The 14,990-nt window shown below is 39.1% G+C and overlaps 1 protein-coding gene across 3 annotated transcripts in view; it reads left to right on the forward strand.

Moving 5' to 3' along the window:
• The window catches only part of TDRD7 (tudor domain containing 7), a 79,484-nt gene extending 68,346 nt beyond the window's left edge, over positions 1-11,138 (forward strand). For all 3 annotated transcript variants that reach the window (XM_021706716.1, XM_021706718.1, XM_021706717.1), the window contains 2 exons: positions 4,067-4,227; positions 10,678-11,138. In XM_021706716.1, the coding sequence (XP_021562391.1) occupies positions 4,067-4,227; positions 10,678-10,898 (382 nt within the window). In that variant the 3' untranslated portion in view covers positions 10,899-11,138. The remainder of the gene's footprint in view (positions 1-4,066; positions 4,228-10,677) is intronic.
• The last annotated feature ends 3,852 nt before the right edge of the window (positions 11,139-14,990 follow it).

A 14,990-nucleotide genomic window follows, 5' to 3' on the forward strand; every position in this document is an offset into this window, starting at 1 on the left:
TTGGCGAGACCTCATCTCTACAATAAATAAAAAAAAATTAGCCGGGCGTGGTAGCACACCCATAATTCCAGCTACTTGTAAGGCGGAGGTGGAAGGATCGCTGGAGCCCCTCAGGTCGAAGCTGCGGTGGCCGGGAGCGTGCCAGTGCACTCCAGTCTTGGTGATGGAGTGAGACTCCAACTCAAAAAAAAAAAGATTCTTTAGAAGACTTTTTAGTGGCTGAATGATAGTTCATCATATGGAGAAATCACAATTCACTCATCATTCTATTTTGTTATGTAGGATTTTTTCCTCCCATATTTTTCACTGTCATAAATAGTGTTGAACATAAATCTTTGTTTGCATCTCTGATTATTTGTTTATGGATAGATTCCAAATTACTTCTTGAAAGATGGCAAGATTCTTGTTTTAGGTTGTCACTTGCATCCTAGCAGTTGTGCTCCCTTTCACAAGGAACAACAATGCATATTTCACTGTTCTCTGGCCTTGGGACTGTGGAAGTCATACTTCCTTGCATTTGTTTAGCACTTCAGTCTGTTTTCTGATATTTTCACATTTGGTTCTACAACCTTTTCCCCACAGTCCCTCAGGATGGGCTGGTTCCATTCCAGTGAAGTCCCAGCTCTCCATTCAGGCCACAAAGCCCTGGGACACAGCACATCTGCTCCAGCCTGGCCTTTTGCTAGCTTTCGTAGAAGAAATGAATGATCTTATTTGTTGATGCTCAGTCTCCCCTCCTCAACACTCACATACCCAGAAACTCAGTTTAAAAGATCAAGCTGCTTTTTTTTTTTTTTAATGAAATGCTTTAATTCTTTCTTAAGATTGCAAACATTAGCATATATAAAATTTTACCATTTTCATGAGAGAAAAAAAGAACTTTCTTTTTGGCGACTTGGGGGTCTCACTCTGTCTGTCATCCAGGCTTGAGTGCAGTGGCATGATCATGGCTCACTGCTGCCTTGACCTCCGTGGCTCAGGCAATCATCCCACCTCAGTCTTTTGACTTGCTAGGACTACAGGTGTGTGCCACCACGCCCAGCTAATTTTTTTATTTTTGTAGAGACAAGGTCTTACTATGTTTCCTAGGCTGGTCTTGAATCCTGAGCTCAATCAGTCCTCTCACCTTGGCCTTCCAAAGTGTTGGGATTGCAGGCGTGAGCCACTGTACCCAACCCTAATTTTTAACTCTAAAGTGAAAAGTGTAATAGCTCTCATTTTGGAAAACATACAGATTATATGTCACAAGCCTTCCATTTCTAAAAAATATTTTTTATCGTGTCATGTTATTTACAACCATAGGCATAAATGGGTTTAACTCCATTTGTGTAAATTTGCTGCAATCAGAACTCTTTGCAGGATAAGATGATCACAGGTAAAACCAAACTAATGCTAACCATCATCGGGGGTGGTGAGAGGTCCTTCCTCCTTGGAGGAAAGGAGTTTGTGGGGAAAGAGAACCCATAAACTGGAGATTTAGAGTATGAGGCCTCACATTCCTCACCCTGCCTTCTGTGGCTTTGAACAGTTCTGCTCCAGGAATCTTGGGCTTTAACCAGTTAACTTGTCCCAGGATTGTTTTGTATATAAGAACAACTTACCTGATATTTTCATAAACTTCACAAACTGAATATATGCATAAGTCTTTAGAGCTTATATCTTGCTTAATTAAGACTAAAGACTATTTACTGAGCTTTGTTCCAAACTATGATAGTTAAGACTTAGGAATTTCAGATACTTTTTTTTTTTTTCCCTCATTCCAGTGCTTTCCAAATAATCTCAGCATAAAAATAGCCTGGAAAATCTATTAAAAATGCAGATATTTCTTCTTCACCCCAGGCATTCTGAATCAGAATCTCTGCAGATGGAGCCCCAGAATCTGTGTTTTTAACAAACTTCAGGTGATGTCTGTACTGAACCTGGTAATCAAGTCAAAAGGAAAGCCTTAATTGAAGCTATTCATTTTGAAAATGGAAAGTTTTAATTTGCCTTTCCCTGATGGTTAGTGATGTTGAGCATTTTTTCATATGTTTGTTGTCCATTTGTATATCTTCTTTTGAGAGATATCTGTTCATGTCATTTGCCCACTTTTTAACGGGGTCATTTGCTTTTTTCTTGCTGATTTGTTTGAGCTCTTTGTATATTCTGGATATTAGTCCTTTGTCAGATGTATAGTTTGTAAATATCTTCTCCCATTTGGAAATTTCTCAGAGAACTAAAAGTAGATCTACCATTCGATTCAGCAATTCCACTGCTTGGAATCCACCCAAAGGAACAGGAGTTGTTATACATAAAAAGACACCTGTATGTATATTACAGCACACTTCACAATTGCAAGGTTGAAATTAAAAATAAAAATTATCAATATAAAAAAAAGAAAATGGAAAGCTGAATAGAAACATAGCACATCAGTGTTCTGATGACTCTCTCTTCACTGCTGTGAACCTCTTACTTATGGACTAAAAGCAGAGACTACCATCATTTTGCCCTGTATAGTTTAAAGACAGTGCTATTGATGGAAACCAAGTGTTTTTTATCACCTTTTGCACTCACACAAAATAGCAACCTGTACCAAACTGGCACTTACAGATGTGAAAATTCTCTTCAATTTGGTCTGAAGTTCTTATTTTATACAGAGCTTACCTTCATTTTAACAATAAGAATAATGATGACTATCATTTACCAAGTGCCTATTATAAGCCAAGTCATGTGCTAGGCACTTTTTTTGTTATTCCTGCAGGTGAATTAAGGATAGAATATTACACATGAGATGACTAAGATTCAGGTTAAATAAAGAATCCAGAATGATGCAACTGAAAATGGTCCAGGTCAGGTCTGTTTGACCCCCAAAGCCTATACACTTAATTATGAATCCTTTCTGTGTCCCAGATTCATGTAGTATTGCTTACTACACTTTGAGCCTATTTGAAGGTGTCTAGAGTTCCCTCAGAAGCCCCTAGTCATATATAGTACTTAAAGTTGACTTCTTAAATTTTTCAGTATAGTTCTTATCGCAGCTTCATGGGTTTCCTATACTAGGAGTGTTGCAGTGCAGGGCTTGCTGTTCCACTGGGCTGTGGCTTATGGCTGATAAACCTGCACCAGAGAATGACTGAGCCTGTCCCCTGAGGTAGAGTCCAACTCACACCATTCAGGAGCAGAGACCCCCTCCATGGACACTTTGCATTTAGCTGTTATGAACAATTTTCCTTTCCTTCATATGGTAATACTCTTTACTTTTGTAATTGAAACTATAGGACTTTTAAATGATCCTTCATATATTAACCTTGCAAGTTAGGTTTTTCTCATTTAAATGATGTTGATGTAGGCCCAGAGGCGAAAAGTATAACTGTGAATTTCCTTCTGGTGCCTTGAACTTCAGATCTTTTTGTTCCATACCCTCCTGCTCTTTGCAGGTTTTTTATTTTAGGTTTCAGGTTGAATTTTTTGTTTTGTTTTTTAATGTACTTACCTGGCATAATTAAAATTATCAACTTTTTGTTCAAACCTTTTTTGATCTCTCCCCAGACTTCCTTCCCAGTCCAACTTTCTCTTCCTTTCCTCCACACATTCTGCCTCTAGCTGTGCTGGGACGGGGTTTGCTCTGCTCCACACCACAATGTCCTCTCCCTCTCAAGTCCTCTGCTTTCCTTCTCAAGCATTTTCTTTAGCCCTAGCTGCTCCTCCTTGCCTCTCTTTTTCCATCTTCCAAATATGTACCATGCCTCAAACATGTGGTCATCTTCTGTCTTTCCACAATGAAGAAATCCCCTGGCTTTGTCCTTATCATCCTCCATGATATTTATTTCATTCTGCTTAATGATGATCTGTATGAGGCCTGTAAAAGTCTCTTGAATGAGCATATTCTGTCAGATGAACAAGTGGCAAAGCAGAAAATAGCAATCTTTGGAGAAAGAATCAGCAATTTCCTTTAAAACATCTATGACAATATAGTTTTATCTTTTGATAATCATTGCTTGCATTAATTTTTCTTTTAAATGTTACCCTTAAAGCAGGTGTTGACTTTGTGTGTTTTCTCTTCCTTTTTCATTTAATGAATATCCAGGTGGCACAGGGTGCTTTTAAAAGGAATCTTGACCAATGGACTGGTATCCGTGTATGAGCTGGACTATGGCAAGCACGAGTTGGTCAACATAAGAAAAGTCCAGCCCCTAGTGAACATGTTCCGAAAGCTGCCCTTCCAAGCAGTCACAGCTCAACTTGCAGGTAATTTCTGTGGAATCTGAATTCATGCTGCAACATAGCTTATATTGTCATTTTGTTCTGGGTATTAGCAAGTGTTGAATCATTGGCTTCTCAAGTTAGGGTTTTTTGTTTTTTTTCACTAACAGCATCCCAACCATAATGGAACTAATTTTAATGACCTCTTACAGCCATGCTTTACCATTTTATCTGCTGTTTCTGCTTTCCGTGCTCCTTTCTGTCTCTGGTTTCATGCATGAATATATTACCTAAGCTGTAATCTTAGTATGGGTATAATACTGCATTTTGCTTTTCTTCATTTAATATTTCTTAACTATTTTTTGGGTAGTTGTTTTATGCTTTTCCTAATTATTTTTAATGGATACAAAATATTCTATTTATTTGTAATTTCCCTATTGTTGAACATTTAGGTTGTTTATACTTTTTTTTTCTTTTTGGCACATTTGAGTTCCTTGCAGAGGTTGTTTATATTTTTTATTGCAATGTTAGGAAAAACCTGCAGATATGTATACTGGCTAAAACAAACCAAAACAAATGAAAACAACCTTGAATAGGCTATAGGAGAATTTTATTATTATTGCATAAGTCATTTATTGCATAAATTATAATATATCTATTTAATGGAGTATTACCTAATCTTAAAATATTCATGGATCATAGAGCATGACCATTTTCATGACCAAGTGAGTTTTTAGTTCCCATTCCAATTGACAGCATACGAGTGTGCAGTTTTACCACATTCTTTCCAGCCTCTTCACTATCATTAAAATTTGAGAAGCTAATTTAATAGGTGTGTAATGATACCTCTTTGTAATATTGTCTGGTGAGATTTCCCTTTTATCTTTTGTGAAAGCAGTACAGCTGTTGGTGGCTCCCTTGTGAGCACCCTTTCATTAGATAACATGAGCAGTTGGATAAAGCTTCACTAGGGCCCATTAGCATCAGTGGAGGGCAGGAGGCCTAAAGGACTGAGGAGTGCAGACTCCTACAGTCACCTAAGCACTTTGCTTCCTTCCCCACTGGGATATGGGCAATTGTGACCATGTGGTACCACCGTGATCCCTTTGCTACTGCCCATAATTCTCTGCCCTGCTTACCCCATGTATTGAACATGGTGACAGAATGATTGGATCTCAGCAATGAAAGATGTTATGTATATAGATTTCTTCTTTTAATATTGACCCATTTTATTGTAAGGCTATATATTTACCTTATTTTGAAATATTTGTCAGTTTCTCTGTGTCATCCTACAAGAATTCATAAGAAATTCCTATGGTAGCTGTATATAAAGCAAAAATGACACTTTGTACATGACATAGCCACTAATTAGTCTGCTTTGAACTCAAACTCCAAGTAGTTTCTTCAGATTTAATGGTTACTTTTTAAAATTTTCACTTTTGAACATTCAGCTTTTACTAACAACATGTTCTATTAAACATGACAGTCAAACTGCTCAGAGAAGGCTTTTCTGAAGAAAGAGTGCATGGCACCATCATCCCCATCACTAGCATTGTGGCTGAGTTACTGGTGCCTATTATGTGTAGAGTAGAGACTCTACCTACTACTTTAGATCTTTCTTCTTGTTTAATATATGCATTTAGTGCTATTAATTTCCCTCTAAGCACTGATTTTGCTGTATCCCACACATTTTGATGTGCTGCATTTTCATTTAGCTCAAAATAGTTTTCAACTTCTTTTTAGATTTCTTCTTTGACGCATGTGTTATTTAGAATTGTGTTTAGTCTCTTAAGTATTTGAGGATTTTCCCACTATCTTTCTGTTTCTAGTTTCTAATTTAATTCTGTTGTGGTCTGGAAAAAGGTGATATAAAAGTTTTTATTCTTTATTTTATAAAGTTTATAAGTGTTAAGTTATGTTTTATTTCTCAGAATGTGTTCTGTCTTGGGAAATGTACCTTGTGAGCTTGAGAAGAATGTATAATCTGTTGTAGGATGAAGTCTATAGATGAGAGTTACATCCAATTGATCTATAGTGCTGTTGAGTACAACTATAGTATGTATAATTAAGTACATTGTTGCTGTTACTTTGGACAAACTTATCTATTAGCTCAATTAAGAATAAGGAAAATAAAAGTTTTATTTTATCTTCACTTATACATACTCTGATGCTCTTTCTTTATGTATATCCAAATTTCTGACCTATAATATTTTTCTTTGCTCTGAATAACTTCTTTTATAATTTCTTCCAAGGCAGATCTTCTGGCAACAAATTCCCCCAATTTCTGTTTGTCTAGAGTCTATATTTCTCCTTTACTTTTGAAAGATAATTTCAGTTGGGCTCGGTGGCTCAGCCTGTAATCCCGTGCCTTTGGGAGGCTGAGGTGAGTGGATTGCCTGATCCCGTGGGTTCGAGACCCGCCTGGGCAACTTGGCGAGACCTCATTTCTACAATAAATAAAAAATTAGCGCACGCCTGTAGTTCCAGCTACTTGGAAGACTGAGGCGGAAGGATCGCCGGAGCCCAGCAAGCAAGGCTGCGGTGGCCGGGAGTGGCCACTGCACTCCAGTCTGGGCGACAGAGACTCCAACTCAAAAAAAAAAAAAAAAAAAGAAAATTTCATAGGGTACAGATTTCTAGTTGGTGGCTTTTTTTTTTTTACCCTCAACTCCTTACTCTCTTTTTACTTGGATGGTTTCTGAAGAGAAGTTAGATGTCATTCTTACCTTTCTTTCTCTATGGGTAAAGTGTTTTTTATCCTCTAGCTTATTTCAAGATTTTTGTTTATCTTTGATTTTCTGAAGTTTGAGTATGATATGCCTAGATATGTTTTGAGGGGCTTTTATCTTGCTTTATCTCTGATCTTCCTGGATCTGTGGTTGGGTGTCTGAAAATAATTTGGGGAAATTCTTAGTTATTATTGTTTCAGATACGGTTTCTGTTCCTTTCTCTGCTACTCCTTCTGGTATTCCCATTGTGTATGTGTTACACTTTTTGTAGTTGTCCCAAAGTTCTTGGATATTTTTTCTATTTTTTCAGACATTATTTTTTCTCTTTGCTTTTCAGTCTTGGAAGTATCTGGTCTCATATCTTCAAGTTCAATCTACTAATAAGCCCATCAAGGCATTCTTCTTTTATAGTTTTTTTTATCTCTAGCATTAATTTTTATGTTATTTCCTGGAATTTATGTCTTTCTGCTTACATTAACCATCTTTTCTTGCATTTTGTCTACTTTTCCATTAAAGTCCTTACCATATTTATCTTGGTTGTTTTAAATTCCTGGTCTGATAGTTCCAACATTCCTGCCATATCTGACTCTGGTTCTGACGCTTACTCAGTCTCTTCAAATTGTGTTTTTTCCCTCTAGTATCACACGTAGTTCTTTGTTGAAAGGTGGACTTGGTGTTCTGGGTAAATAGGCCTTTAGAAATGTAGTGGCAAGGTGTGTGCATGTGTGTGTGGTGAGGGTGGAGTCTGTGGTCCCATGATTAGGCCTCTCAGTCTTTTGTTGAGACAGTGCCCTGGACTGTGTGCTTCACTAGTGCTTCTCGGGTTTCCCCTCTCCCCTTAGGTGAAGCAGGATGGCTAGAGGGGAGTAGAGTTTGGTATTTCTCTTCCCCCAGGTAGATTTATCTCTGATGAAACCCCTAGCATGTCAGACTCTGGTAAAATAGTTTCTCCTAAGTCAGGGCTTGTTTAGAAGGACAGAGAACTCTGTTATATTTTGAAATGTTCCTTTTCTTCTTCCCCTGCTGGAAGCATAAGGAAATTTTTTCTTGAATATTCACTGTAAGTACCTGGTTGTACTCCTAGGTAAAACTCTCACAAGTGGAGCCTGTTATTTCTGGGCCCCCATGGAGTTTTGTTTGTTTTTTGAGATGAGGTCCTCACCTCTATTGCCCAGGCTAGAGTGCAGTGGTACAATCATAGCTCACTACAGCCTCGACCTCCCAGCAATCCTCCTGCCTCAGCCTTCCAAGTAGCTAGAATTATAGGTACATACCACCATGCCTGGCTAACTTGTTAATTTTTTGTGATGATGGGGGTCTCACCCAGGCTGGTCTCAAACTCTGGGCTCAAGTGATCCTCCCATCTTGGCCTGCCAAAGTGCTGGTATTACAGGCATGAGCCACCAAACCTACCCTCCACCCCCAGAGTTTTTGGTTTTGGTTTGGTTTCTTTTTGGTAGAGGCAAGTTCTTGCCATGTTGCCCAAGCCTCCCAGAGTTTTTAACTCTAAGATTTGTTTGCGTGAACCTCCAGCAGTTTGTCAGTTATGGTTTAGGTTTTCCTTCTCTGTGCTGGTTTCCACCAAGGTTTCTCTCTGCTCATTGACTTCTGCTCCAGTAAGTTGTTGTGACTCTATGTATCCATCTGTTTGTCTCTCCAATTTTGGGGGCAGCAGATTGCCCTGTGGTCTCACTTATCTGACGGATCTAAAAAGAGTTGTTGATTTTTCAGTTTGTTCAGGCTTTTTCTTGTTAGATGGAGTAACAGCTTCTAAGCTCCTTACTATGCTGGAGCAGAAAGCAGAAATCTACCGGCTATTTTATTTCCTTGAATTCTACCCATGATAGGAGGTTTAGGTACTATTGCTATAATTATTATAGAGACCAGGAAACAGCAATTAGAGATATCCCATGGCCTTCAGCAGTCTGCCTCCCCATTTAATTCCTTTCTTCACTGTATACTTCATTCTCAGAGTGGAAAGTGTGGTTTTGAAGTCAGAAGACCTGGATTCAAATAATTTACCTTCTTACCTTACCCCATAATGATTTATAAAATGACCAGTAAATCTCTGTCCTGCTTCTATCACTGAACGAATATGTAGATCAGATGAGAGAGTGAATATGGAATTACCTTTTACACTAGAACATGAAGCACAAATGCATGAATATGTCTTTGTGTACTTCTCTCTGAAACTTGGTGTTGCTGTTGGGTCCTTATCTGTGGCCTCAGTTCCTTTTCAGGCTTACCTCTGTCAAGCCTTCTTTCTTCCTCCTGACTTGCTCTTAAGCCACAAACTCTCTGGGGCATCAGATTACTTATCTCAAAGGGAGGACCCATTTAAAAAAAATTAATTGAAAACCTATGTCCTCTCTTGCTCCAACATAGGCATCTACTTGAATGAGGAGTGATGTAGACTGGAAGTTTCACAGGACTCACCTGTTACGATTTGGCCATTGGAGTCATCTCTTGGGTAGATTTGGTTCACATCCAGCCAAGCCTTTTGCAATATTTGGGACTACCCTTAGACCCAAAGAACTCTGTGGAATCTAAGTGGGAACCCATGAGTGGTCCTGAGTATTTAAATCAGAATGCTGTAAGGATTCTCCAGGGACCTTGAGATTACCCCTTATCTGCTTACAAATAGGCTCACTAGATGCTTACCTTCTTAAGGTTACTAGTGAGTTATTGCTTCATTACATCTGACTTTGCCCTGGGCACTTTTTGCATCTGCACAGTGTGGCTTTTCATACAATGTCCTGGATTGTATGAGAAAGGGAGCCATATAGTGGGCTCATCATCACCACCTTACTGAGAAGCTCTATAGAAGCTCTTTTTTCTTCTTAGATAAAAAGACTCAAAAATTATCAGGGCTGCTAGAGAGAAAATGAGACTTTTAGGCTGCTCTTGTGGGAAATTCTTAATAAACAAAGAATTCAGCCCACTAGCTATATAGATAGCAGATCTTCCAGAATTGTCTAAAACTTCCAGACCTTCATTCCTTTGCAGCATAATTTGTAATTTATCTAATCCAGTATATGTGGACTTAATTTATATTTGTTTAATAATATTTCTTGAAAATATATTTTATTTTCTCAATTTTGTTATAAAATCTAACAGAATTATTTAATTTGATCTCTCAAGTTCAAAAGTTATAGAGATTTTGAGGTACATAGAGCTTAAAATTTATCTGGTCCAATCAGTTTCTTTTATGATAGGTGAGACCTGAGAGATCAGCTGATTGGCCCAGGATCACACCACCTGATAGAGGGAAGGCTGGGAACAGTAACTGAGTCTCTTGACTTTCAATCCAGTACTTTTTCCATGATGCTGTGTATAATTTTGAAAAATTACACTGTAAATAGATCATATAACAATTTTTTTACTATATTTGAACCATCAGAAAAAAACTTTAAATGAGAGAAATGTCATAAATATTATTGAAATTGATATCTTATTTCCCTATCTCAATTATTAGTTAAAATTGGTATCTACTTTATGTATGGGATTTGTACAGTGGTGGTGCTTCTCATTTCATTTTATAATAGTCAGTGTCAAATGAAACTTGTGTCTGTAGATAAAGGTTTACAGAGTAGAAAAACTATAAGCTGGGCTGTTTTAAAATTGTTCAGCAGCTGTTTTTCAGTTATGGCAAGTCTACCCTGAGATGCTTGAGCTAAGTTGGAATTGACTAGTTTTCCATTATAATGGATCAAAAGAAAGGTTCAGTTGACCCATCATGGCTCTCTCCTTCCTGTCTTTTTCCTAGGAGTGAAATGCAACCAGTGGTCTGAGGAGGCTTCGATGGTGTTTCGAAATCATGTGGAGAAGAAACCTCTGGTAGCATTGGTGCAGACAGTTATTGAAAATGCTAACCCCTGGGACCGGAAAGTAGTAGTCTATTTAGTGGACACATCACTGCCAGACACTGATATCTGGATTCATGATTTTATGTCAGAGTATCTGGTAGAGCTTTCAAAAGTTAATTAATCACTGCTTCTGAAACTTTGACAACTAATTCAAAATTTTCAGCAATAACAAAATGTAGTAGGCTTTAAAAAATCTTATCTCTGCTACATGGCTCTGACTGCTGTGGGGGAGTGAAAAGAATATGCTGATGTTTGATGAAAGATACTTAACAAGTTTTGTTTTAACAAAGGTGACTTTTCAAAGAAAATTGTACTTGAATTATTACTATAATATTAGAATAAAAATGTTTATCAATATAAAGACTGACCACCTTGTAATTTCTAGGCTTTATAATCTTAAGATGAAAGTTTCCTCTTCCATTCATGTTGTCTTCCTTGCAGTGCTGGGTCCTTCTCCATTAAGTTGATAATGTTATAACCTAACTGAACCCCTGTATAGTGGTATATCCCACAACAAGTGATCAGCATTGCTAGAGGAGCAGCCCAGGGAAACCGACATGCCCCTCACCCCAAATTTTGAATGACTTCTCATTGTCCAGAAAGTCCAGACCTAAGTCCCAGGCCTACCACAGTCCCCTTCCCAACCTCACTGTCAGCCACTCCCTGCCACCCTGGACCTTCCTCTGATCAATGAACCCCATGCATGTTCATCCAGGACTTCTAATATTCTAAAGCAAGCCTTGCTCCCCTCCCAACCTTGCTCATTCTATTCTCTCAGCCTGCAACTTACTTTCCTCCCATCATTTTTGCTTGTCAGTGTCCTGCCTGACCTCCTGGGCTGACCACGAAGCCTTCCCTGGTGCCCCTTTCCACTCCATTGTATTTTGATTAGGCTTTTCTTGGTGCCCACATGTCACTGTGCTTTATAGTATGTAACTAGTTTGTGTACCAATCACCCCATCTAGATTGCGGTCCTTTGAGGGAGGGATGGATATTGGTCATCTCTTTATCTAGTGACACGCTGGTAAATGTTTGTGGGAAGCTGAACCTTGATTTGTAGTGTCTGACAATTCCATGTTGTTCCCCTTGCTGATTTCCAGCTAATAATGTGACATCACTGAATGTGGAGTTGGGAAGAAATGCATCTCAGCAGCTCTTGTGACCTTGTAGGACAGACTCCAGCACACCACTGTCTGTAACATCCACAGCAGGCAGAGTAACAGCATACACACATCAGGCATGCCTTATGCGCTTACTAACTGGTGGGCAGATGGACTGGCAGACGGACAGGTTGTAAGCTTTAGCAGGGGCTCAGAGATGAGGTGGGGAGGCCCTGCTCTAAGAATGAAGCGATAGGAATGAAGAAAAAATGTTGAAGACTTTCGAAGTATTCCATTAGAATTATTAAAATAGACAGCTTAGATACAGAAGATGAGGGAAAGAGGGAAGCCAAGTCTTAAGGTATGAGAGCCTGGGAAGGATGGGCCTTACTCAGTTTGAGTGGGAAGTTTAAAATTTTGATTTTGAACATTCTGAATGTAAGCTATGAAGATATGCACAAGCTATTGGAAATATGGAGTGGGCTTCAGGGGAGAAAACCATGCTGGAGATAAAAATTCTTGAAGTCATCTGTTTTTCTTTGAGAAAAATACAGAAAAAATGAGAACACAAAGAGGAAGGCGAAGAACAGGTATTTTAAACTTTTCACTAAACATGTCAAAATTATCTCTCTGGTCTTTTAAAACTCTCATATTTACAACTAAGTGATTCAGAATTCAGGAATACCAAATGACAGTGACTGAAATAATTTATAATGAAATAAAAATATCCTGACACATAAATGCTTGAGTAAAATACAGTTGTGTAAATGTTTTAAAAAATTGTTTCTTTCCTTAGCAAAAAAAGAGTAAAAATCCTCAAATTATCTACAAGTAAGAAAGAGGAAAAGAAAAGAAAGGAAAATTATTTGAAGAGCAAAAAAAAAAAAAAAAAAAAAGATTTCTAGTTCACTGACTTTAGAAATCTTTCCATTGCTTTTTAAAAAATGAGCCAGGCTCGGTGGCTCAGCCTGTAATCCTGCGCCTTTGGGAGGCTGAGGTGAGTGGATTGCCTGAGCCCGCGGGTTCGAGACCCGCCTGGGCAACTTGGCGAGACCTCATCACTACAATAAATTAAAAAATTAGCCAGGCATGGTAGCGCCCACCTGTAGTTCCAGCTACTTGGAAGGCTGAGGCGGAAGCATCGCTGGAGCCCAGTAGGCGAGGCTGCGGTGGCCGGGAGCGGCCACTGCACTCCAGTCTGGGCGACAGAGTGAGACTCCAACTCAAAAAAAAAAAAAAAAAAGGCAATTAATTGTGTGTTGATATCATTGAAAAAATCTAGTGCTGGGACAGCGTGACAGAGAAACGAAATGTGATCCTTGCCTCATACCATAGCCAAAAGTCAATTCCAGGTGGATTGCAAACCTGCACATGAAGAGATAAGGAAGATAACATAGGAAGATGTCTGTATAACCCAGGATAGGAAAGAGACACAAAGTGCTGCCAATACAGGAAAGGACTGATAGACTGTGGTCAAACTGAGAACATCTGTTCATCAAAAGATGTTAATAAAGAGGTGAAAAGGCAAAGTACAGAGTAGAAGAATATAGTTGAAGAAATACGTACATGTATACACACTGTTGAATATATTCAATAAACAAAAGACTATCCAGAAGAAAAGTGGGCAATACATTTGAACAATCACTTCACAAACGAACTCCAAATGGACCAGCAGATATGAGATGCTGCTCAACCCATTAGGACATAGGGAAATGCAAGTTCAAACCTCAGTGAGATACCGTTACTCATATACCAGGGTGTCTAAAGTGTTTCAGTTTTCATTAATTCCAAATGCTGAAGATGTGACACTGCCATGCAATATGACGCAGTGACTTGGGAAGAGTTCAGCCTGCTCTCCACTTATGTTGAGGTTAAGGCATACTCTGTCACTCAGCAGAGTGTGCACTTGCACAGGAAGAGGCTGGCAAAGAATGTTCACAGCAGCACTATTTGTAATAACTAAAACCCGAAAACAACCGAAATGCTCATTGAACAGTTTTGTAACGATGGTGTATTCATATAATGGAAAACTCTACAACAATGAGAGGACTACAGCTGCATGAAACATCACAGATGCATCTCACAACACAGTTAAGCAAATGAAGATAAACGTCAGAGGGAAGAGGAAGGCAAGGATGTGCTAACATAAGGGCTAGGAAAGTGGTCATCTTTGCCAGGCAGTTTTGACCCAGGAGAGACAGCTAGGCCTCTGGGCTGCTCGCAATGTTTTCTGACTGGTGGTTGCGCAGGTGTTCATGCTATAAAAAGTCACAAAGCTGCACATTTGTAGCCACAGACAATGTAATTTATGTTGTATGTTATATTTTGATTCACAACAAAAGTGTTCAAAAATAACCAGAAATATTAAACAATTGCTTACTTAAAAATATTATGTGGCATCCTTTGAATAGAGCATTATCTTACAGCTGTGAGGGTTTTACAGGAATACATTTCTTGAAAAACAAGATTTTTAAAAATGTTTCTCATTAGTAATCTATACACCAGGATTAAATAGTTGATTATATTAGGTTCTAGCCCACCAAGGACTTTCCCAATATAATCCAAAGTGAGATGATTTTCTAAGTCCATACAAATTCCTCTGCATAAGCCATTTGTTTATTGAAACACAAATTTCTCCTCTTGGATTTAAGTGGTTTGTTCTGGAAAACGTTCGCTTTTTAAGAAGGGTGGAGGGATTGTTGTTATTCAACACACTTCACTCAGTATAGAGAGAACGCGTTCGGGTCTGTGTTGGAACTAGTGTTCACAGAACGATCGTTGTTAAAGCTGCGGCTCACGCCACACCCAGCCGGGCTGCTGGGAAGATGGGACAGGTTGTAGCTTCAATTAAAGGAGGTGAAGGCGCAGCAGCTGCGTCGCTGGCTGTGCTCCGTCACTTTTGAGGACTTCTGGTTCTCGAAATCTTACTCCGTAGACCTGGCAGGAATGCATATCTGCTCACCTTTTCCCACCTAACCCCACGGTCGCTCAAACTCTTCCTGGTGCAAGCCGAGCAACCGAGACCCAGACGGGGGCGACCCGCGCACACGGGACTGCAGAGACAGACTCCCCGGCTCGCCCCCGCTCGGTGTCGCCCCCGACCGGAGACTGCG

The sequence above is a fragment of the Carlito syrichta genome, unplaced genomic scaffold (assembly GCF_000164805.1).
Source record: "Carlito syrichta isolate Samal-C Ts95f unplaced genomic scaffold, Tarsius_syrichta-2.0.1 Scaffold315953, whole genome shotgun sequence".
NCBI classification, from domain to species: domain Eukaryota; kingdom Metazoa; phylum Chordata; class Mammalia; order Primates; family Tarsiidae; genus Carlito; species Carlito syrichta.